The sequence below is a fragment of the Megalobrama amblycephala genome, linkage group LG7, assembly GCF_018812025.1.
Source record: "Megalobrama amblycephala isolate DHTTF-2021 linkage group LG7, ASM1881202v1, whole genome shotgun sequence".
Classification (NCBI taxonomy): domain Eukaryota; kingdom Metazoa; phylum Chordata; class Actinopteri; order Cypriniformes; family Xenocyprididae; genus Megalobrama; species Megalobrama amblycephala.
Window position 1 is genome coordinate 46,913,952 of NC_063050.1, and position 24,134 is coordinate 46,938,085.

The 24,134-nt window shown below is 36.8% G+C and overlaps 5 protein-coding genes across 14 annotated transcripts in view; 1 reads left to right on the forward strand and 4 right to left on the reverse strand.

The window, feature by feature from the left end:
- Positions 1–24,134, forward strand: part of elfn1b (extracellular leucine-rich repeat and fibronectin type III domain containing 1b) — a 136,574-nt gene that overhangs the window by 61,043 nt on the left and 51,397 nt on the right. The window lies entirely within an intron of this gene.
- Positions 36–24,077, reverse strand: LOC125272736 (UDP-glucuronosyltransferase 2C1-like). Of its 4 annotated transcripts, none has more exons than XM_048197819.1 (4): positions 23,986–24,077; positions 16,021–16,051; positions 5,148–5,178; positions 36–1,895 (listed from the first exon to the last, which is right to left on the reverse strand). In XM_048197819.1, exon 4 carries the CDS (start codon positions 1,888–1,890, stop codon positions 295–297), a length of 1,596 nt encoding a protein of 531 aa, XP_048053776.1. In that variant the 5' UTR covers positions 1,891–1,895; positions 5,148–5,178; positions 16,021–16,051; positions 23,986–24,077; the 3' UTR covers positions 36–294. The 4 variants fall into 4 exon arrangements, with proteins under 4 accessions (XP_048053776.1, XP_048053777.1, XP_048053774.1 ...); XM_048197820.1 differs by lacking the exon at positions 23,986–24,077 and adding an exon at positions 16,245–16,278; XM_048197817.1 differs by lacking the exons at positions 16,021–16,051; positions 23,986–24,077 and adding an exon at positions 5,380–5,716.
- On the reverse strand, positions 6,190–24,096 carry LOC125272738 (UDP-glucuronosyltransferase 2C1-like). 2 transcript variants are annotated; one of them, XM_048197823.1, is made up of 3 exons: positions 23,986–24,096; positions 16,021–16,051; positions 6,190–8,083 (listed from the first exon to the last, which is right to left on the reverse strand). In XM_048197823.1, exon 3 carries the CDS (start codon positions 8,076–8,078, stop codon positions 6,483–6,485), a length of 1,596 nt encoding a protein of 531 aa, XP_048053780.1. In that variant the 5' UTR covers positions 8,079–8,083; positions 16,021–16,051; positions 23,986–24,096; the 3' UTR covers positions 6,190–6,482. The 2 variants fall into 2 exon arrangements, with proteins under 2 accessions (XP_048053780.1, XP_048053781.1); XM_048197824.1 differs by lacking the exon at positions 23,986–24,096 and adding an exon at positions 16,245–16,312.
- Positions 11,239–24,086, reverse strand: LOC125272739 (UDP-glucuronosyltransferase 2C1-like). Of its 4 annotated transcripts, none has more exons than XM_048197826.1 (3): positions 23,986–24,086; positions 16,021–16,051; positions 11,239–14,533 (listed from the first exon to the last, which is right to left on the reverse strand). In XM_048197826.1, exon 3 carries the CDS (start codon positions 14,523–14,525, stop codon positions 12,930–12,932), a length of 1,596 nt encoding a protein of 531 aa, XP_048053783.1. In that variant the 5' UTR covers positions 14,526–14,533; positions 16,021–16,051; positions 23,986–24,086; the 3' UTR covers positions 11,239–12,929. The 4 variants fall into 4 exon arrangements, with proteins under 4 accessions (XP_048053783.1, XP_048053784.1, XP_048053782.1 ...); XM_048197827.1 differs by having other exon boundaries at positions 11,239–14,530; positions 23,986–24,032; XM_048197825.1 differs by lacking the exon at positions 23,986–24,086 and adding an exon at positions 16,245–16,327.
- LOC125272737 (UDP-glucuronosyltransferase 2C1-like) lies at positions 17,960–24,120 on the reverse strand. Its single transcript, XM_048197822.1, has 2 exons — positions 23,986–24,120; positions 17,960–19,836 (listed from the first exon to the last, which is right to left on the reverse strand). The coding sequence occupies exon 2, from the start codon at positions 19,829–19,831 to the stop codon at positions 18,236–18,238; it is 1,596 nt and encodes a 531-aa protein (XP_048053779.1). The 5' UTR covers positions 19,832–19,836; positions 23,986–24,120; the 3' UTR covers positions 17,960–18,235.

The following is a 24,134-nucleotide window of genomic DNA, read 5'->3' on the forward strand; positions in this document are numbered from 1 at the left end:
TTACGCCTAAAGAGACTCCCTGTAAACCAAAACCCTTAGCTTCTTTTATTGTTTATTGTAATCTGTATATACATAAATTCTGTGAATATTGATGAAGTCTTCATCCTAAGAGAAATGTTAGTTTGTGTACGTGGATAGAACAGACACATAATTGTATAAAGAAAGGGTTTCACATACCCTCTAATGTACAGATTTGTTACAGGATTTGTAGCGTGTAACCCATCAAATTGAAAACATATTGTTGAATTAATTTAATTTACGAAAATTAAATAATAATAATAAAAACAACAACAATCATTCAAGTTTGTTCTTTGTTCTTCTAAAACATACTCTACAACAGAAATATCTGATAACTGCATATATAGTCATGATTATGAGTGACACAGCAGAAAGCAGGAACAGCATGACATCAACAGAGTGATAAGAGTACCAGGGCATTTTGTACGACTCTGTGCGCAAGTGAGCGGCACCTTTGTGCCTCATAACAAACTCAATCCAGAAGATGGCGTTGTCCAGAGGCTTCACTGGGACGTCCTTGTGAAGCCTTGAGAGCCTCTGCATGTTCTCCCGATAAGAGGGCTCATAAAGGACCTCTTTGACAGTTTTAAGGAAGGACTCCTTATCCACTGTGGCAAAGTCTACATTCTTGGCTACACCCTTTACTCTCATTTTAGAAAGATTATCAGGCTGGTCAAAAATCAGCCCAAATCCAATGATTGGCACCCCGTGGTAGATGGCTTCTTGAATTCCATTGGTTCCTCCATGTGCCACAAAGGCTCTGGTCTTAGGATGACCCAGAAGATCATTCTGAGGCATCCAGTCCATCATTAAGGTGTTGTTCCCAAGTGCAGATGGTCTCTTTCCTTTGTACCTCCAGATGATCTTCTGTGGAAGTTCTGCAAAAGCTTCAGCAATTGCCTCTGCCACATCATCAGGAAGCTGACCAATGAGAGTGCCCAGAGACATGATGATGACACCATGCTCTCCAGAGCTCTGCACAAAGTCCTCCAGATCTTGTGGAAGAGGCTTTGATGGCTTGCACTGAAAACCTCCCATGTAGACGATGTTTGGCATAGTGGGACGCGGGAATTCAAAAACAAAATCAACTCTATGGAGCCACAGATCAGCACTCTGAATTAAAGAAAAGTAAGATGTTCCTGGGCCAATGAAGCGTTCACAAAGTGCATTATAATTTGGAGCAAACAGGAAAGCAACTTGTGTTTCAGTTATGATGTACATTAAAACATTCTTCACTCTTTGAAAAAAACTCATGCGGTCTGATAACTCCAGCATTGGAAAAGGAACATAAGAAAGTGGTGAAGGAGCTATTGCAAAATGACCTTCACTATACATTGTCCAACGGACATTGTAGACAATGGGCAGTTTGAGATAATGGCCCAATATGACTCCTCCATACATGGCTGGATCTGTAAGAATCAAATCATATTTGGCCTCTTTTAAGGACTGCATTAGCTGCTGGTCTTCAAACATGTTGACTATCATCTCACTTTCCGTTTTAAGAATCTTCAAAGAACTTTCCCACATCTCTACCTCCAGATTCAGGCGAGCCCAAATCGAACCCTCCCTCAGAATCTCCATAAGTCTGGATACAAATGTCTCCAGGAATTCTTCACCAAATCCTCCATCAGACTTGAGATTGATGGATGTGTAGTGAGGAGAGAATTCTTTGATGTACCAGCTGTCTGCCATCCGAATGACTGTAACATTGTGACCTTTGGCATGAAGTGCTTTAATCAAGATGTTCATGTTGACCCAATGACTGCCATCCACAGGAAAGACAAGAACCTTCCCACTCTGAACAACTGGGACAGTCATCAGCAGAAGGGTTAGCAGGATTGGCCCAAGCACATGAAAAACCTGTCCATTCATTGTTCCTGTTGCAAAGCAAGAGAACAAGCACATTTTAAAATTAGTTGCATATGTCTATCATCTAATCTAATATTTATTTTTGTTGCCTATATATAAAAATACACTCTTCTGTAACCCTAATATTTAGATTGTAAGTGATGCCATACTAGGCTACAAAGTGTCCACTTCAATTGAACTTGCTTAGTTAACTATGCTGTTTGTACAGTAGTAAAAGCATGTTTCTTTTAGTAATTCAGTAAGAACAAAGAAGTGGATATTGCATTCAGTAAATTTATTACAATAAGACTAATAGTAGAAAAACTAACGTCACAATCATGTGATCTATTTAAACAATGATTTTGTCAAGTTGCAACAAAAAATGAAAGCCATAAAACCTCCAACTATTTAGATATTAGAAACTTAACAATTTTGCACAATGTTAAGAAAACACAAAAACACAATGCATCAATAACAACTTTGGGAGACATTTTTGCTGCAATCGTGTCAGTTTATAAGACACGAGTTTGCACTACAAATAATCCTGATCCGCTACTTTGATAGGCTGGAGTGTAAATTTCCTGTCATGCTGTTTTTATCCTTTAGTAAACCACTTTAATGCTTAGAAATTTGAACACTTTGCATTCCCTCATAAAGCTTTTAAAGGTGCCCTAGATTATGTTTTTAAAAGATGTAATATAAGTCTAAGGTGTCCCCTGAATGTGTCTGTGAAGTTTCAGATCAAAATACCCCATAGATTTTTTTTAATAAATTTTTTTAACTGCCTATTTTGGGGCATCATTATAAACACGCCGATTTTATGCTGCGGCCCCTTTAAATCCCGTGGTCCACGCCCACAGAGCTCGTGCTTGCCTTGAACAGTGCCTTAACAAAGTTCACACAGCTAATATAACCCTCAAAATGGACCTTTACAAAGTGTTCGTCATGCATGCGACATGCATGCGTCGGATTATGTGAGTATTGTATAGTGTTATATTGTTTACTTCTGATTTTGAATGAGTTTGATAGTGCTCCGTGGCTAACAGGTAATGCTACACTGTTGGAGAGATTTATAAAGAATGAAGATGTGTTTATGCATTATACAGACTGCAAGTGTTTAAAAATGAAAATAGCGACGGCTCTCTTGTCTCCGTGAATACAGTGATAACCGATGGTAACTGTAACCACATTTAACAGTACATTAGCAACATGCTAACGAAACATTTAGAAAGACAGTTTACAAATATCACTAAAAATATCATGTTATCATGGATCTTGTCAGTTATTATTGCTCCATCTGCCATTTTTCACTATTGTTCTTGCTTGCTTACCTAGTCTGATGATTCAGCTCTGCACATCCAGACGTTAATACTGGCTGCCCTTGTCTAATGCCCTTTATAATGTTGGAAACGTGGGCTGGCATATGCAAATATTGGGGGCGTACACCCCGACTGTTACGTAACAGTCGGTGTTATGTTGAGATTCGCCTGTTCTTCGGAGGTCTTTTAAACAAATGAGATTTACATAAGAAGGAGGAAACAATGGAGTTTGAGACTCACTGTATGTCATTTCCATGTACTGAACTCTTGTTATTTAACTATGCCAAGATAAATTAAATTTTTCATTCGAGGGCACCTTTAAGTTCTTTCCGATAGAATGCAAAGTTTCTCGGAGGAATGCAAAAAGTTTTGAAATATATTTTTTTCCTCCCGTCTCATATATTTTCCCACCATCTTATCCCTTTAGGGGCTCTGTATATAATGTAAATAAGGATTACTATACGTTCAGCTGTTTTTTATTACAAAATAGGCTAAATGATGACAGGGTGATCAGTAGCAGAGAAGAACACTACAACATTAGAGTAATATTAACAGTGAAAACCTCTGAGGTCAGTATCACTACAGTCAATAACTGAGACACATGATGGTGAATATTAGAAAATATATGACCACTGGATGCTGTGATATACTGTATACAATAAATGACAGATATGTTTGTACAATATTTGTACATAGAGAGTAAAGATTATAGTGTAATGCATAAAAATATAATGATTAGAATGAATCAAAATGTATCAATCACCATATAAAAATGCATTTACTCACTCTCATGTTGTTCCAAACCCGTAAGACTTTCATTCATCTTTGGAACACAAATAAGAATATTTGTAACGAAATCTAAGAGGTTTCTGTCCCTCCATAGACAGCTATGCGACTACTATTTTGACGCTTCAAAAAGTTCATAAAGAAATCGTAAAACGAATCCATATGAATTGAGCGGTTTAGTCCAAATTTTCTGAAGAGACACGATCACTTTCTATGATGAACAGTTTGAATCTGGGCTGTTATTCACATGAAATCATTGATCACCGAACATAAACAGAAGCTCAACCAAACCTGAGTAACATGTGAGAACAAACCTCTTGCGCAAGCTCAAACGTGCTTGATTTTCCGCTTACCACAACTGATGTGTGAGCTGAACAATGTTTACATGTGAATAAAAGCCTAAATTCAATCTGCTCAGCATATAAAGCGAATGTGTCTCTTCAGAAAATTTGGAAACCGCTTAATTCATATGGATTAGTTTTACAATCTCTTTAAGAACTTTTTGAAGCGTCAAAGTGGTAGTTGCGTAGCTGTCTGTGGAGAAAAGAAAGGACAGAATTTGCTCAGATTTCATTAAAAAATATCTTCATTTGTGTTCCGAAGATGAACGAAAGTCTTACAGGTTTGGAACGACTTAAGGGTGAGTAAATGATGACAGAATTTTCATTTTTGGGTGAACTAACCCTTTAAGAGATTGACCTGTTTATTTATTAAAAACAGGTTTGAATATAGTCTAACAGAGACAATACAGCTACAGAGATTCTAATCCTAAATAAAAAACACACGTGTCAATTTAATTAAAAATCATTCTCTTTTTGCAGTTTGGACACGTGAACGTCACGTCAGAGACAAATTTTGCAGAAAATGGTGTAGTATATGATGGACACAGATTTACATTTATTTTGTTGTTGTTTCAGACTACAATCGGATTACCGTAAAAAAATGGTGAGCGTGAAATAGACACTTGGCGCCTCGTCACGCTGCCGCCATTTTAAAAAACGGACTTAGTGTTCGTAATGTTTTGAAAGTCTGTGTGTGTAATACTCTGTCGTTTTGTATATGAAGCCCATATTTTGTAACCAAAGTTAGCAAGTGTATGATGCCTATAAAGTTTTAAAATCTGTTTTTTGACCAGACACAACAACATTTACTTCTGGTAACCAAAGACATACTCACCTGGTTTGTGTTAACCAGATGGCATTCAAATCTGCAATACAGAAAGAAAAAGAAAAAAATCACCCATGTGAACATGAAAAAAAAAAAAAAGCTTTGGCAAGGCAAATGTCAGATAAAAATCTCCAACTTTATAATTTTTCTAATTGGTGAAGCAGCAAACATGTCTACTGGTAATATTAAGTAATACTGTTCCTTGTGATATGCTCTGCATATTCAAAAAATATATTCTTACCCATGAATATGTAGCAGGTCAGCCTTAAATGTAGCGTAACTAACAAAACTACAAGCACTTACTCTCTTTTGGCCTCGTTGTTCTTCACTGATATTCATTTAACAGTCTTTAACGGGGCAAAGGGCATTTACCTGCACAACCCTAGTTAATAAGCTACCATTTAAAACTGTGTATGTAATTTTGCCTTGGTATTGACTATATAGTGCACTGAAGCTACTTAAATGGACAAAACTTAATTCAAAAAAACTAAACAAAACAGACAAACAAACAAAAAAAAAAACACATGTAAAATGTCCCATAGGAAATTCAGATCAAACTGATTCAGCAAAATGAACTGAACAACTCAAAGCTTAAAGAGCGAGGACATTCTAGAAGATTGTGCTTGATACAACCATTTTACTGTGTCTCTTTGGTCACACTTTAATTTAGGGTCCAATTCTCACTGTTAACTATTAACTATGACTCTTGCCTCAATAAACTCCTAATTACTGCTTATTAATAGTTAGTAAGCTAGTTGTTAAATATAGATATTGGGATTAAGGGATGTACAATATGGTCATGCAGAATAAAGAATTAATATGTGCTTTAGAAGTACTAATAAACTGCCAATATACTAGTAATATGCACGTTAATAAGTAAGTTAATAGTGAGAACTGGACCCTAAAGTTTATTGAAAGTTGAATTCATTTATATTCAGCACATAAATATGGAACAGAAACATAAACAAACAACATTACAATCAAATGCATAGAGATGGTAAAATAATAACATACAGAAAAGAAAAGGAAAACTTAAAAAAAAAAACTTAAATGATACTAAAATCACAAGTTTATTCAAGAGTTCAAGATATTTATTTGTATATGTACCAGGTACAATGAAATTCTTATTTCTAATTTTGTATTTGTTATAGAAATAAAAAGCATTTTAGAGCTGGCATAATTCAAATATGAAATATAGAATATGTTCTAAAACAATATAAATGTGCACAAACCAAAAAATCAACATCTATAGATCACCATTTGAAATGAAAATCATATTGATTGAAAGCTTTGGTCATTAATATACAGGAAATGTCTGACCTGAGTAAAAATAAAAAAGCAAAGTCATTCAAGTTTGTTCTTTGTTCTTCTAAAACATACTCTACAACAGAAATATCTGATAACTGCATATATAGTCATGATTATGAGTGACACAGCAGAAAGCAGGAACAGCATGACATCAACAGAGTGATAAGAGTACCAGGGCATTTTGTACGACTCTGTGCGCAAGTGAGCGGCACCTTTGTGCCTCATAACAAACTCAATCCAGAAGATGGCATTGTCCAGAGGCTTCACTGGGACGTCCTTGTGAAGCCTGGAGAGCCTCTGCATGTTCTCCCGATAAGAGGGCTCATAAAGGACCTCTTTGACAGTTTTAAGGAAGGAGTCCTTATCCACTGTGGCAAAGTCTACATTCTTGGCTACACCCTTTACTCTCATTTTAGAAAGATTATCAGGCTGGTCAAAAATCAGCCCAAATCCAATGATTGGCACCCCGTGGTAGATGGCTTCTTGAATTCCATTGGTTCCTCCATGTGCCACAAAGGCTCTGGTCTTAGGATGACCCAGAAGATCATTCTGAGGCATCCAGTCCATCATTAAGGTGTTGTTCCCTAGTGCAGATGGTCTCTTTCCTTTGTACCTCCAGATGATCTTCTGTGGAAGCTCTGCAAAAGCTTCAGCAATTGCCTCTGCCACATCATCAGGAAGCTGACCAATGAGAGTGCCCAGAGACATGATGATGACACCATGCTCTCCAGAGCTCTGCACAAAGTCCTCCAGATCTTGTGGAAGAGGCTTTGATGGCTTGCACTGAAAACCTCCCATGTAAACGATGTTTGGCATAGTGGGACGCGGGAATTCAAAAACAAAATCAACTCTATGGAGCCACAGATCAGCACTCTGAATTAAAGAAAAGTAGGATGTTCCTGGGCCAATGAACCGTTCACAAATTGCATTATAAGTTGGACCAATCAGGAAAGCAACTTGTGTTTCAGTTATGATGTACATCAAAACATTCTTCACTCTTTGAAAAAAGCTCATGCGGTCTGATAACTCCAGCATTGGAAAAGGAACATAAGAAAGTGGTGAAGGAGCTATTGCAAAATGACCTTCACTAAACATTGTCCAACGGACATTGTAGACAATGGGCAGTTTGAGATAATGGCCCAATATGACTCCTCCATACATGGCTGGATCTGTAAGAATCAAATCATATTTGGCATCTTTTAAGGACTGCATTAGCTGCTGGTCTTCAAACATGTTGACTATCATCTCACTTTCCATTTTAATCATCTTCAAAGAACTTTCCCACATCTCTATCTCCAGATTCAGGCGAGCCCAGATCGAACCCTCCCTCAGAATCTCCATAAGTCTGGATACAAATGTCTCCAGGAATTCTTCACCAAATCCTCCATTAGACTTGAGACTGATTGATGTGTAGTGAGGAGAGAATTCTTTGATGTACCAGCTGTCTGCCATCCGAATGACTGTAACATTGTGACCTTTGGCATGAAGTGCTTTAATCAAGATGTTCATGTTGACCCAATGACTGCCATCCACAGGAAAGACAAGAACATTCCCGCTCTGAACAACTGGGACAGTCGTCAGCAGAAGGGTTAGCAGGATTGGCCCAAGCACATGAAAAACCTGTCCATTCATAGTTCCTGTTGCAAAGGAAGAGAACAACCACATTTTAAAATTTGTTGCATATGTCTATCATCTAATCTAATATTTATTTTTGTTGCCTATATATAAAAATACACTCTTCTGTAACCCTAATATTTTGACTGTAAGTGATGCCATACTAGGCTACAAAGTGTCCACTTCAATTGAACTTGCTTAGTTAACTATGCTGTTTGTACAGTAGTAAAAGCATGTTTCTTTTAGTAATTCGGTAAGAACAAAGAAGTGGATATTGCATTCAGTAAATTTATTACAATGAGACTAATAGTAGAAGAACTAAAGTCACAGTCATGTGTTTCACAGTCATCTATTTAAACAATGATTTTATCAAGTTGCAACAAAAAATGAAAGCCATAAAGCTATTTAGATATTAGAATGTTAACAATTTCGCACAGTGTTAAGTCCAGGTAGGTCAAAAAAAAAAAAAAAAAAAAAAAAAAACAATGCATCAATAACAACTTTGGGAGACATTTTTGCTGCAATCGTGTCTGTTTATAAGACTGCTAAATGCACCATAGATCTGGCCAAGACAGAGTTTGCACTACAAATAATCCTGATCCGTTACTTTGATAGACTGGAGTGTAAATTTCCTGTCATGCTGTTTTTATCCTTTAGTAAACCACTTTAATGCTTAGATATTTTAATGTGACACTGATATAATAAGAACTCTTTTGACAAGAGCTCTTTTTTGTTCTATCAAGTGTTGGATTATGGGTACATGGCCTTTTCTTTCTACTCTGCTCTCACAACATAATGTGAAAGGGACAACAGGCACTATGCTCTTCTGGTCACCCAGTTTAATGAACAATATACTATTAATTAATCCACTGCACTATAATCAGAACCTATAAATTACAGTTCAAGCATCTGCGGTCAGTACTATTTCAAGAAATTAATACTTTTATTCAGCAAAGTGACAGTAAAGAAATGTATTATGTTACAAAGATTACTATTTCAAATAATTGCTGTTCTTTTAAACTTTCTATTCATCAAATAACCCTGAAAAATATGGTTTCCACAAAAACATATTAAGCAGCACAACTGGTTTCAACATTTATAATAATAAGAAATGTTCCTTGAGCAGCAAATCAGCATATTAGAATGATTTCTGAAGGATCAAGTGACACTGAAGACTGGAGTAATGATGCTGAAAATACAGCTTTGCCATCACGGGAATAAATTACATTTTAAAATATTAAAAAAAGAAAATATGTCAATGCTTTTGCATTCTCTGAGTTTAAAATATTCAGAGTGAGTTTTTTTTAAGGCGGCCGTTATTTTAGAACGTTTGCCTTTAATGTTTCCATAGCGACGCGTCTTGCTTGTCACTAGCGCTGAACGCAGCCACAATAACACTGTATGACAGATGGATCGCTATTATTTTGTTTTTCTTTGTTTATTTAAAATATTCACAAACTTGCTTACCATGTCATCAACTATCTGATATCCCGATCCTCAAATATGTGTGAGTGAGTGTGTTTTGTCGTTTATAAGCCTTTATAAATGATATTTATCTTGATCTATAACGCGAGATGGGCGCCGCCATCTTAGTTTGCGCTGCAGTTCACAGAGTCCTGTCAGTCGGATTTACAGCGGGTGAATTCATCCGTTTCTCCCTAAATATATGCAAGTTGCTGGTGAACTGGAAGAATAATAGAGTAAACTTTATAGTTACTTGGGCCCATTATGTGTATCTGATATGAATAAATGTCGGCAAATTATATTTGAATGGATTGTTATTGCTCCTTCCACTGATGTCTGACATCAGTGTGTATTTTATAAACTCTAAATATATTGTTTTAATGGTGCTTATGTGTATTTAAATGTCTGAAACCTTAAAAGAAACGTTATGTGGCTGAAAACACTGCATAGTTGTGATGTATGACAAGAGCTGCGCGCATCCGTCTCGCAGCCAGAGCGCGAAAGCACAGTTTGAATCTGGCAGTTATGTGACGTCGCTGAACGTTCGAAATCCCATATGTGGGACCGTACGCCCAGGGGCACAGAAATAAAAATCCCACATGTGGGACCGTACCGCTCAAAGGGTTAAATGTTTTTCTTTGTGTTCCCTTGTAAAGCTTTTAATTTCTTTGCGATAGAATGCAAAGTTTCTCGGAGAAACGCAAAAAGTTTTGAAATATATTTTTTCCTCCCGTCTCATATATTTTTCCCACCATCATATCCCTTTAGGGGCTCCGTATATAATGTAAATAAGGATTACTATACGTTCAGCCTTTTTTTATCACAAAATAAATGATGACAGGGTGATCAGTAGCAGAGAAGAACACTACAACATAAGAGTAATATTAACAGTGAAAACCTCTGAGGTCAGTATCACTACAGTCAATAACTGAGACACATGATGGTGAATATTAGGACATATCTGACCACTGAATGCTGTGATATACTGTATACAATAAATGACAGATATGTTTGTACAATATTTGTACATAGAGAGTAAAGATTATAGTGTACTGCATAAAAATATAATGCTTAGAATTAATCAAAATGTATCAATCACCATATAAAAATGTAATTTTATTTAAATGGATAGTTCACCCAAAAAATGAAAATTATGTCATCATTTAATCACCCTCATGTTGTTCCAAACCTGTAAGTATGGTTGTGACGGTATGGGATTTTTTCTTACTGTGGTGAATAAGCAACAAATCACGCGGTTTGGCGGTTAACTGCTTAATATTATAATAAATTTGCCCCACAATAATTTCATAGCGCATCACCGCTGACGTGCTGTGAGGATTATAAAAGATTAGGCTAATTAGCTCCTCTTAGAAAATATTTAAACATGTTTTTAGGTCTATTATACAATGAATTATAGAGAATACGAACCGACGTCATGCCGTGTTGCATGCCGGGGCGGCGCCGCCATTTTGACAGGATCGCCCCCTACTACTTGCACTGGAATGAATACAGATACTTGCTTACCTTTTGTTTTGTTTCTGCCATTAAGTGGAACATTCACATTTTTAAGGGTATCGTTTGCAGGGAACAGAAGCTATTTTATAGCATCGCATGATAATTTTATTTATTTTTTATTTTTTCACTGAAGTTTTGTAGAATTTCGTTTACAATGTTCATCTGTTTAACGTGTCGCACACTGGACGCTCGCTGCTGCTTCAGCCATCATATGAATATCCAAATAAAAGTATGTGTTCAACACACTGAGAAAAATCGATTCATTTATTTGTTGGAAACGTTTAAATGATGCTTAAACGAGCATACAAGGCCTACAACTGTTGTCATTGTAAATATTCCTTTCCACGATCCCAGAGAATCAGAGATTATGGGTCAGTCAGCGGACAGACGGACACGAACACACTGTATTTTTATATTTATTTCAACAGATGACAAACAAAATCAAAACCCTAGGAGCTTGTCAACAGTTTAGTAGTGAGTCCTTGCAAGGGCACCTTTTAAAAACGCTGGCTTAGTGTATTATGATGACATTATATTAAAAGATGTGCAGACGAGTCCTGAATTTCGAACGCAGCGCGTTCTCCACACAGTATGCTTTAACAGATACAGAATCTTGTGTTTGTCTCGGTGCATTAAGCGTTTCTTCATTCTTAAAAGCATTTGAATGTTCCCATTCAAGTTCTACTAATTCACGAGCGGAGTGAGAGTCAGACTCGCAAAAGGTAATGTTAATTATTAAACCAAAAATTTCAAAAAACACTCAGCAATGTGATTCTTTTATTGAGTGATATGCAGTGGGTTTAATCAGTGCCATTACTAAAAGATTTGCCATCCGGCGTCTTCTCGTCATCTCCTCCACCTGCTTCCCTTGCTGTTTTTACACGTAGAAAAGGCAAAAAACGTTGCTCATTGTCCAGTTCTCTCTCAGAACGATTATCAGAGTTACTATCACCATTATCGATGCAGCATTAATGACATACAATGGTGACATTTTTCACAATCATGACAGAAAACAAATTACTGAACTAAACTCAATGACGGAAAGGCTGCGCGATCCTGTCAAGATGGCGTATAAACAAAGAAGTTAACGCGGCGTGACGTCAGAATCGTATTCTCTATAGGCCTATAATTAAAATTATTAACAGTCTATAATATTCAGTGCAGTCATCAATGGAAATTAAGAGCAGCTTTACTTCAAGCACCGACTTTAAAAAACAACCTGTTTAACACGAAAAACTATTATTCTCATTTTTTTCACTATATGTACGGACCACAAGAGAAACAATGGAATAAATTACGATAGTTAGGATAGCCTACCGTTATCAGGTCTATGTGGCAAATGCAAAAGTAACCAGTGGAATTTTTCGAAATGTCTCTTGGCACAGCAGAGCAGCAGTTTTAATAAAATGATATGTTTAAGCCCAGTCACTATTTTGCATACTTTAAAATATTCGCAGATGTTCAACAAATCATTCCTTTCGCTGTTACACAAACAAGCTGCAGCCGCATAAAGCTGGTGAGTGCAGGAGCCCTTGGTTACCATAGAAACGTGCAGTGTTGACGGTGATGGCTTCAACACTGCGGTAGGCATCTCATTACTGTGATATTGCGGTAATGTGGTTATCGTCACAGCCCTACCCCTAAGACTTTCGTTCATCTTTTGAACACAAATGAAGACTTTTACTTTTGGCACTGTAATGAAATCTGAGAGGTTTCTGTCCCCCCATAGACAGCTACGCGACTACTACTTTGACGCTTCAAAAAGTTCATAAAGAGATCATAAATTTATTTATTAAAAACAGGTTTGAATATAGTCTAACAGAAACAGATACAGCTACAGAGATTTTAATCCTAAATAAAAAACACACATTTTGTCAATTTAATTAAAAATCATTCTCTTTTGTTTTTTGTTTTTCTCATGCATATTCTGCAGCAGAAATATCTGATAACTGCATATATAGTCATGATTATGAGTGACACAGCAGAAAGCAGGAACAGCATGACATCAACAGAGTGATAAGAGTACCAGGGCATTTTGTACGACTCTGTGCGCAAGTGAGCGGCACCTTTGTGCCTCATAACAAACTCAATCCAGAAGATGGCGTTGTCCAGAGGCTTCACTGGGACGTCCTTGTGAAGCCTTGAGAGCCTCTGCATGTTCTCCCGATAAGAGGGCTCATAAAGGACCTCTTTGACAGTTTTAAGGAAGGAGTCCTTATCCACTGTGGCAAAGTCTACAGTCTTGGCTACACCCTTTACTCTCATCTTTGCAAGATTATCAGGCTGGTCAAAAATCAGCCCAAATCCAATGATTGGCACCCCGTGGTAGATGGCTTCTTGAATTCCATTGGTTCCTCCATGTGCCACAAAGGCTCTGGTTTTAGGATGACCCAGAAGATCATTCTGAGGCATCCAGTCCATCATTAAGGTGTTGTTCCCTAGTGCAGATGGTCTCTTTCCTTTGTACCTCCAGATGATCTTCTGTGGAAGTTCTGCAAAAGCTTCAGCAATTGCCTCTGCCACATCATCAGGAAGCTGACTAATGAGAGTGCCCAGAGACATGATGATGACACCATGCTCTCCAGAGCTCTGCACAAAGTCCTCCAGATCTTGTGGAAGAGGCTTTGATGGCTTGCACTGAAAACCTCCCATGTAGACGATATTTGGCATAGTGGGACGTGGGAATTCAAAAGTAAAATCAGCTCTATGGAGCCACAGATCAGCACTCTGAACTAAGGTAAAGAAAGATACTCCAGGACCAACAAAGCGTTCACAAAGTGCATTATAATTTGGAGCAATCATAAAAGCAACTTGTGTTTCAGTTATGATGGACATCAAAACATTCTTCACTCTTTCCAAGAAACTCATGCGGTCTGATAACTCCATCATTGGTAAAGGTACATATGAAAGTGGAGAAGGAGCTATTGCAAAATGACCCTCACTGTAAATAGTCCAACGGACATTGTAGACAATGGGCAGTTTGAGATAATGACTCAACAGAATGCCTCCAAACTTGACTGGATCTGTAAGAATCAAATCATATTTGGCATCTTTTAAGGACTGCATTAGCTGCTGGTCTTCAAACATGCTGACTATCAGCTCACTTTCTGTTTTAAACATCTTTGCAATATTTTCCCACATCTCTATCTCCAGCTTCAGACGAGCCCAGGTGGAACCTTCCCTCAGAATCTCCATAAGTCTGGATGCAAATGTTTCAATGAATTGTTCATCAAATCCTCCAGGGGAATTCAGAGTGACTGATGTGTAGTGAGGAGAGAATTCTTTGATGTACCAGCTGTCTACCATCCGAATGACTGTAATATTGTGACCTTTGGCATGAAGTGCTTCAATCAAGATGTTCATGTTGACCCAGTGACTGCCATCCACAGGAAAGACAAGAACCTTCCCGGTCAGAACAACTGGGACAGTCGTCAGCAGAAGGGTTAATGTGATTTGACCACATATCTGAAAAATCTGTCTGTTCATGGCACCTGCTGTAAAGCAACAGAGTAACAATAATGTTCTGACAGACTTTAAAGAACCAGTTGAATATGTCAAGTAATATTAGTAAAGTATAAATAATTCATTCAACATTGCATCTGAAAATGTGACATTTTTTAACAGATTGTGAAGTGAAATGCTAGCAAGCTTTGTGGAAGGGCATTGCACTGAAAGAAGCCATAGCAAAGGATCCAATACTCAGTTTGCTGAGTTTTTTACCACGATTTCCAGTCTGGATGCGTCAACGTCAAGTCAGAGCCAGATTTTGCAGAAAATGATGTAGTATATGATGGGCACAGATTTACATTTATTTTGTTGTTGTTTCAGACTATAATCTATATACTATAACTACTACCGTAAAAAATGGTGAGCGTGAAATAGACACTTGGCGAATCGTCACGCTGCTGCTGTTTTAAAAAACACGCCGCTCATACTGAAAAAACAGACTTAGTGTTTGGAACCTTTTGAAAGTCTGTGTGTATAATACTCTTTTAGTGTATGAAGCCTATATTTTGTAACCAAAGTTGGCAAGTGTATGATGCCTATAGAGTTTTAAAATCTGTTCAGATTTTAAGTCATGTAGTGTATTCCAGCCTTAAAGGGTTAGTTCACCCAAAAATGAAAATTATGTCATTAATGACTCACCCTCATGTCGTTCCAAACCCGTAAGACCTCCGTTCATCTTCGGAACACAGTTTAAGATATTTTAGATTTAGTCCGAGAGCTTTCTGTCCCTCCATTGAAAATGAATGTACGGTATACTGTACTATCCAGCATATTGGTGCACAGTGACGCAATTAGGACATCCGCGACATGCACACCTACGCACTATTTAAGAAAATATAGCAATACCAAAATACAAACAATGTAGAATAGCTTGAATACAGCGTGCGTCTCCCTCAGACTGTAAACGAAGCTTGGGCGCACTAGATAACACGTCAGCATCACTGTCCGGAGCAAAAGGGGGCAGTAGTGCACCAATAAGCTGGATGCCAACCGACGTAAAACAGGAAAGAAGAAGAAGAAGCAGCGTCACTGTGGAGTGAAAGCGGATATACAACAGACCCGGAAGAGAAGACAATGCTGAATAAAGTCGTAGGTTTTGTTATTTTTGGACCAAAATGTATTTTAGATGCTTCAAAAACTTCTAACTAACCCACTGATGTCACATGGACTACTTTGATGATGTTTTTATTACCTTTCTGGACATGGACAGTATACCGTACAAACACTTTCAATGGAGGGACAGAAAGCTCTCGGACTAAATCTAAAATATCTTAAACTGTGTTCCGAAGATGAACGGAGGTCTTACGGTTGTGGAACGACATGAGGGTGAGTCATTAATGACATAATTTTCATTTTTGGGTGAACTAACCCTTTAAGGTGATTTTCTTATAGAATCAATGGAAAAAGTATTATTGATTAATTTTTTTGACCAGACACAACAACATTTACTTATAGTAACCAAGAACATACTCACCTGGTTTGTGTTAACTAGATGGCATTCAAATCTGCAATAAAGAAAGAAAAAGAAAAAAATCAACCATATGAAGATTAAAAATATAGCTTTGGCAAGGCAAATGTCAAATAAAAATCTCCAACTTGCTAATTTTTCTAATTGGTGTGGAAACAGCAAACATGCAAAATTAAGTAATATTGTTCCTTGTGATCTCTATGCTGTTCATATAAAAAATATATTCTTACCCATGAATATGTAGCAGGTCAGCCTTGAATGTAGCGTAACTAACAAAACTACAAGCACTTACTCTCTTTTGGCCTCGTTGTGCTTGCTGATATTCATTTAACAGTCTTTAACAGGGCAAAGGGCATTTACCTGCACAACCCTAGTTAATAAGCTACCATTTAAAATTGTCTTTGTAATTTTACCTTGGTGTTGACTATGGTGCACTGAAGCTACTTAAATGGCCAAAACTTAATTTAAAAAAAAACAAACATGTAAATGCCCCATAGGAAATTCAGATCAAACTGATTCAGCAAAATGAACTGAACAACTCAAAGCTTAAAGAGTGAGGACATTCTAGAAGAGTGTGCTTCATACAACCATTTTACTGTGTCTCTGCTCGCTCAGTGCTATATAATATTACAAAAACATTAGAAATAAATTATTTTATCAAACTAAACAATCTAAAAATATGGTTAAATATTTGTCGTTCATTTAATTTTTTTTTTATTAAAAAACACTACTGCTGGCAAAATTCATAACTCACAAGTTTTAATTAAATACTGTCATTCAAACAACATACGGTAACCTATTTAAACTTCATGCGTCTTGAGTACAACACATTAGTCTAAGTAGCAAGCTTTATCTTCATTATTCACTAAAAGGAAACGGCTCCAATGAGTCATTCATCTTACACTGGTCAAAATGCATGTTATTGATTTACTTAAAAGAATCGACTCATTTGGGAATTGGTTAGACTCTGGCACTGTATGTGTTTTGATGAATTCCTGCCATAAAACTATATGGTAAAAATAGTAAGAGTACAAATGGTTACAAATTCAGCATTTGATTCACTAAACTGAAAAAGCGGGATACAGTGCTTTATGTTTTGATTCACTACGAAGAATCAGCTCATAAGAGTCATTCTTTTGATAATTTAGCTAAGCTGGTCACACTGTATGTTTTGTGCTGTAAATCTGTGCTGTTGTAGTGAAGTTAGCAGTGTTGTTGCAAAAATGGTATAAAATTCTAAAGTAAAAACTAGATTTTTACATTTTTTACATTATTAAAACTATATGAGTGGTGTTTGCTTGTACACATCATATACTTAAATATCTTATAAACTTAAAAGTTCAAAGTTATCATTTAATAGAAATGGGTGGTCCCAAGTCAGCAGTACTGTAAGGGGTCATTGTATTATTACTTGTTTTTGTTCTGATTAGTAACTAATAAACAAGTATGTACAGTTTTTAAAAGTTATATATTAGTTATTAGTTATATATATTATATATAATTGTTCAGAATTTCTGTTTCAATTCAAAACTTTGGTCACACTTTAATTTAGGGTCCAATTCTCACTGTTAACTATTAACTATGACTTTTGCCTCAATAAACTCCTAATTAAAGCTTATTAATAGTTAGTAAGTTAGTTGTTAAGTATAGATATTGAGATTAAGGGATGTACAATATGGTCATGCAGAATAAAAAATTAATATGTGCTTTATAAGTACTAATAAACTGCCAATATCCTAGTAATATTCATGCTAAGAAGTAAGTTAATAGTGAGAACTGGACCCTAAAGTTTAGTACATTTATATTCAGCACATAAATATGAAACAGAAACACTAACAAACAACATTACAATCAAATGCATGGAGATGGTTAAATAATAATATACAGAAAAGAAAAGGAAAACTTAAAAAAAACTTAAATGATAATAAAATCACAAGTTTATTCAAGAGTTCAAGATATTTATTTGTATATGTACCAGGTACAATGAAATTCTTATTTCTAATTTTGTATTTGTTATAGAAATAAAAAGCATTTTAGAGCTGGCATAATTCAAATATGAAATATAGAATATGTTCTAAAACAATATAACAACTAAAAACGTGCACAAACCAAAAAATCAACATCTATAGATCACCATTTGAAATGAATACCATATTGATTGAAAGCTTTGGTCATTAATATACAGGAAATGTCTGACCTGAGTAAAAATAAAAAAGCAAAGTCATTCAAGTTTGTTCTTTGTTCTTCTAAAACATACTCTACAACAGAAATATCTGATAACTGCATATATAGTCATGATTATGAGTGACACAGCAGAAAGCAGGAACAGCATGACATCAACAGAGTGATAAGAGTACCAGGGCATTTTGTACGACTCTGTGCACAAGTGAGCGGCACCTTTGTGCCTCATAACAAACTCAATCCAGAAGATGGCATTGTCCAGAGGCTTCACTGGGACGTCCTTGTGAAGCCTTGAGAGCCTCTGCATGTTCTCCCGATAAGAGGGCTCATAAAGGACCTCTTTGACAGTTTTAAGGAAGGAGTCCTTATCCACTGTGGCAAAGTCTACATTCTTGGCTACACCCTTTACTCTCATTCTTGCAAGATTATCAGGCTGGTCAAAAATCAGCCCAAATCCAATGATTGGCACCCCGTGGTAGATGGCTTCTTGAATTCCATTGGTTCCTCCATGTGCCACAAAGGCTCTGGTCTTAGGATGACCCAGAAGATCATTCTGAGGCATCCAGTCCATCATTAAGGTGTTGTTCCCAAGTGCAGACGGTCTCTTTCCTTTGTACCTCCAGATGATCTTCTGTGGAAGTTCTGCAAAAGCTTCAGCAATTGCCTCTGCCACATCATCAGGAAGCTGACCTATGAGAGTGCCCAAAGACATGATGATGACACCATGCTCTCCAGAGCTCTGCACAAAGTCCTCCAGATCTTGTGGAAGAGGCTTTGATGGCTTGCACTGAAAACCTCCCATGTAGACGATGTTTGGCATAGTGGGACGTGGGAATTCAAAAGTAAAATCAACTCTATGGAGCCACAGGTCAGCACTCTGAACTAAGGTAAAGTAGGATGTTCCTGGGCCAATGAACCGTTCACAAAGTGCATTATAATGTGGAGCAAACATGAAAGCACCTTGTGCTTCAGCTACAGTGTATACCACTACATTCTTCACTCTTTGAAAAAAGCTCATGCGGTCTGATAACTCCACCATTGGAAAAGGAATATAAGAAAGTGGAGAAGGAGCTATTGCAAAATGACCTTCACTATACATTGTCCAACGGACATTGTAGACAATGGGCAGCTTCAGGTAATGGCCCAGAATAACGCCTCCAAACAAGAGTGGATCTGTAAGGAGCAAGTCATACTTGGCATCCCTAAAGGACTGCATTAGCTGCTGGTCTTCCATCATACTGTTTATCATCTTACTCTCTGTTTTCGTCATCTCAAAACAACTTTCCCACATCTCTATCTCCAGCTTTAGACGAGCCCAGGTGGAACCTTGCCTCAGAATTGTCATAAGTCTGAATGCAAACATCTCAAAGAATTCTTCATCGAATCCTCCTTCAGACTTGAGATTGATGGATGTGTAGTGAGGAGAGAATTCTTTGATGTACCAGCTGTCTGCCATCCGAATGACTGTAACATTGTGACCTTTGGCATGAAGTGCTTCAACCAAGATGTTCATGTTGACCCAATGACTGCCATCCACAGGAAAGACAAGAACCTTCCCACTCCGAACAACTGGGACAGTCGTCAGCAGAAGGACTGACAAGATTTGGCCACATGACTGAAAAATCTGTCTGTTCATGGCACCTGTGGTAAAGCAAGGGAACAAGAGTAATCCACTGAAAAAACCTCAAAACAAGTTGACCATGTCAATCATCTACATTATAAACACTGTTTTCATCAACATTTTTCATCAGAATTTTTATTGAATGCAACAACTGTCAATGAACTTTTCAACACTGCTTCAGAAATGCATTTTGTGGACAAAGTGATCAGAAGATAAAATGCTAATGTTGGGGTAGAATAGTGGATGCATGAGTGATCATCTCATTTAAAAATCAATTAATAAAAAGACATTTTTTAGAAATAGCTTAAAGAAAGACTTAACCATTTGATATCTGACAGTCAAATAAGTCTGGTCAACATTAAGAGTTATTGCTACTTTATTCTATAAGCTGATAATACCAATAAACATGTTCTTACCCATGAAAATGTAGACTACAAAATCATTACCAGAATAACTCTGTTGAGTGTAAGCCAAGTCAAAGTGGAAGCACAGCTTACTCTCCTTCAGCCTCAATGTATATGACAAGACACATACATACTATAGTATGTGAGTGAAGGGTCATTCAGTCTTTAAAGGGGAAAAAAGCATTTCCATGTAGAGGTCTAGTTAATGAGCTTCCACTCAATGTGGTACAGAATTAGATTCAGAACTCCTTCATCTCCACCTCTGCCCCAGTTCGATCAAATTAAAGTATTTTTTACTTAACATTTACATTTATGCATTTGGCAGAAGCTTTTATTCAAAGCAACTTGTATTAAAAGTATACATTTCACACTCTCCTGTTGCTCAACTCTACTGCACATTTAAACGGATGTAATAAATAAATAAATAAATAAATAAAGCAGTACAAAATTAAATACTTTTACACTATGAAACTAATACACAAGCAGAAAGTATAACCAGTAGTAGCAAAGTCAAAATTATTGCTTATGAGTTTATTAAACTATCTGCAATAAAATGCACTAAATTTCCTAATTTTTGATGATGAGCGTAAAGGATTGGTATCCCATGGTAGATGACATGGTAGAAAAAAAAGTACTGTATGGAACCAGTAAGCAGAAGAACAAAGTGGATTTCAGCTATTGCACTGATTCATGAAAGTATGAGTCTATGAGAGTATCAGAAGTGATCATTACATGGAAATATGAATTCAATCAATTCAATTATTTTTGCCCTTACTGGAAGCCTGTCCTGTTTTATTATATGAGCTTGCAACATTTTCTCTCAGAAAACACCCATAAAAACATGACATGCTAAATCATGGTCAAGTTGTAACATAAGTCAAAGTTTACTCTTCTTTGGCCCTTTTGTTCACTCCCATAACAGTACTAGTGCACGTATATACTACAGTGTGTGAAAGTTCATGTTTTCCAAGGACCAAAGGGTATTTTACTAGAGAGATTGAGTTATATTTCAACATACTCTTTAATGTATTCAGTGTGCCCAATCGGAAAAAAAAACAGCCAAGGGAGTAAAGCATCAGTTTTAGTTTCTAAAGTCAGATCTTTAGTTTATAATTTTGTCTTTTACCTTGAGCATTTTTAAAACTGTGAAAATATACACAGCTTTGTCAAGTTCACTGTTGTGTAGTAGCCTTGATAGTTGGACATCTGCTTTGGAGGAACATTATTGTGCACACTTGAATATAATTAGCTAGCTAGATAGCTAGATAATTGATAGATATTCTTTGAACAGTACAATATTGGTGGGGATTTGGATTAATTCCCATGAATACAATTCCTTGATTCTTTTCGCTAAAAAGATTCATTCCATTTTGTTCAATTAATAAATCAGCCTGAATACACCAGTAACCAGCAGTACGCCAGTAGGTGGTGGCACATCTTTTTGAGTCTTATTAGTGAGTTTAAAACAAATGAATCAAAGAGTAAATCATCATTATGAGACTCCAGATCAAGTATATTTAAGCATCATATTAGTGTTTTCTACAGAGCCCTGCACATGACATGCAGGAAAAAAATAGTAGGCTAAATTGTGCACACAATTTACTAATTAATACCCTCAATTTGCTTAATCATGCACACAATGTATAAATCGAGGGAACAAATTAGTAAATCGTGTGCACGATTTAGCAAATCGAGGAAATGAAATAGTAAATCGCACGCACGATTTAGTAAATCGAGGTGTAAAGAGTACCTGAAAACCATGCTTGAATAAAAGTACAGATACCTTACAGCGAAAATTGCTCCATTACAAGTTACAAATCACCAATTCTAATACGAATTGATTAAAAGTCTTAGAGTATCTGATTTTAACAGTAATTAAGTATTTTACTCGTACTGAATGTAGGCTCAAAGATGCACTAATCCTCAACACCTAAGAGACATGCCAGTGAAAATAAGAAAAAGTTGATTTGTAAGATTAGAAATCATGTTTATTTTCTAAAATCAAAATAAAACTGAACACCTAAAAATTGCTATAAATCAAGGTCGACACAACAGCCTCTTAAACGTCTACAAACAAGTCTCAGATAAGCTCAAATGCATAAAAAGGCCATAAGTAAACCAATATCCTTCAAAAAGGTCTCGTAAATATAGCGGATAAATAAAATAATGTTAAAGGGGAATGACAGTGGTCGAAATAGGTAATGCAGTCCAAATTCAAAATATTGTTTGCTCCGCCCCCTCGTTCAAAGATGCAGGTGGCCAGCTTGAGGACGCGCAACAATAGGGAACGCAATTGACAATGAAAGCTGAGGAGACTTACGCACTGTAAGCTGATGAGTTGATTTATCTGTGTTTTAATATGCTGTCGTTCATAGAGATTTTTAGATGCATGCAGAGGCTTTTTAGGTTAGTTAGAATGACCTCATCTCCTTGAAACTGCCTGAAATTAACTGTAAAAACAAGAAGAAAGTTGTGTCTGAAAGACGCAATTGATTTTTTATTGGTTAAAAAGAATAAAGAATATCTCATATTTTTCTGCGGGTGCTCGACCATTTCGGCGCCTATGTCTGTAACTATTAATGCACTCGCATTCACGTAAAGTAGCTTTGCTGGCAAGTTTGAGTGAGTAAAGGCAAAATGCACAAGATATAGTACCTTCAGTAGCCTTAGATGGCAATATCGCTTGTTTATAGCAGAAACAAACTGCTGCAGAAAAAGTTAGGTGCCATGCAAAATGTAATGTGTTTGCATTACTCATCACAAATGTATTGGAGTAGAAAGTACATTTACTTGTTCAAAAATGTAGTCAAGTAGAGAGTAAAAATTGTTAACATCATTGATACTCAGTACAACTACAAAGTAGTAACAAAGTGCAGTAACAAATGTACTCTAATACTTTACACCACCATTGGTAAATCGTGCGCACGATTTTAGTTTTTATCCCCTGCATGTCATGTGCGGGGCACCGTAGTTTTTCCCGCAAACGACAACAGAGAATTCAACTATACAATATGATTTGTTACTTTTGCACATTCATAATTCTTCCTGCAGTTTCCACACATATGTGAACGTGATTCACGTGACATTCGATCAGCACAGTTTTGTCCTAACGTTCAGTGAAGCGAGCGTATTTGTTCAGTATCACAGCCCGCACAGAATGCATTAGTTCCTGTCATTCTTTTGAAACCGAACAGGAAAGGAGAGACTTGGGTAAAGTTGGTTTTATATTCGCACACTTGGACATCCGTATTCAATAGCCTTGTTAATCACACTACATTGGACATTCACAAGTAAATATGCCATTAAAACAATACTTGCCTATTTTGATCGACTGTGAAAAATGTTGAAAGTTGACAATCGTTGGTTGTCAATATCATGTCGCTGCTTAAAATTCGCAAACATTAATTTATTGCACATTTATTGGAAAGTCTGAATTTATCAGAAGTCCGAATGTGCGAATATAAAACCAACTTTACCGAAGTAAAGGAGAGGCTGCGGCAAACGAAAGGTACGAGCGAGTGCATGAAAGTACACGAGATTGATTCGCTCAAATCAAAGATTCATTCAGAAACATCGATGCTTTTCACAAACTAAAGCAGCGCAATTTGAAATAACTAACACCTTGCGCGACCCCAAACAATGAAAAAAACTACTGTTTCCACATGTCCACATGCATTAACGCAGTCACTATGTAAAAACTTTATACGTAAAACACTCTTATTTATGTAGCCTACAGCATGCGTCAGAAGAAAGTCACCAACTCACCGGAGGCGCAATATCAGATACCCACACGTCCACAACGTCCAAACAACTCCGTCCTGCAGCTTTTTACTTCCCCCCTTCAGCCAGTAACATAATATTTTCTTTTTGTTACTTAAAGTGCTTGGGGCACCTCCTCTGTTGGGTTTGAGTGA

Bases quoted from the DNA above. Each gene is read 5' to 3' on its own strand.
- LOC125272736 (XM_048197819.1), bottom strand. From the start codon at position 1,890: ATGAATGGACAGGTTTTTCATGTGCTTGGGCCAATCCTGCTAACCCTT.
- LOC125272738 (XM_048197823.1), bottom strand. From the start codon at position 8,078: ATGAATGGACAGGTTTTTCATGTGCTTGGGCCAATCCTGCTAACCCTT.
- LOC125272739 (XM_048197826.1), bottom strand. From the start codon at position 14,525: ATGAACAGACAGATTTTTCAGATATGTGGTCAAATCACATTAACCCTT.
- LOC125272737 (XM_048197822.1), bottom strand. From the start codon at position 19,831: ATGAACAGACAGATTTTTCAGTCATGTGGCCAAATCTTGTCAGTCCTT.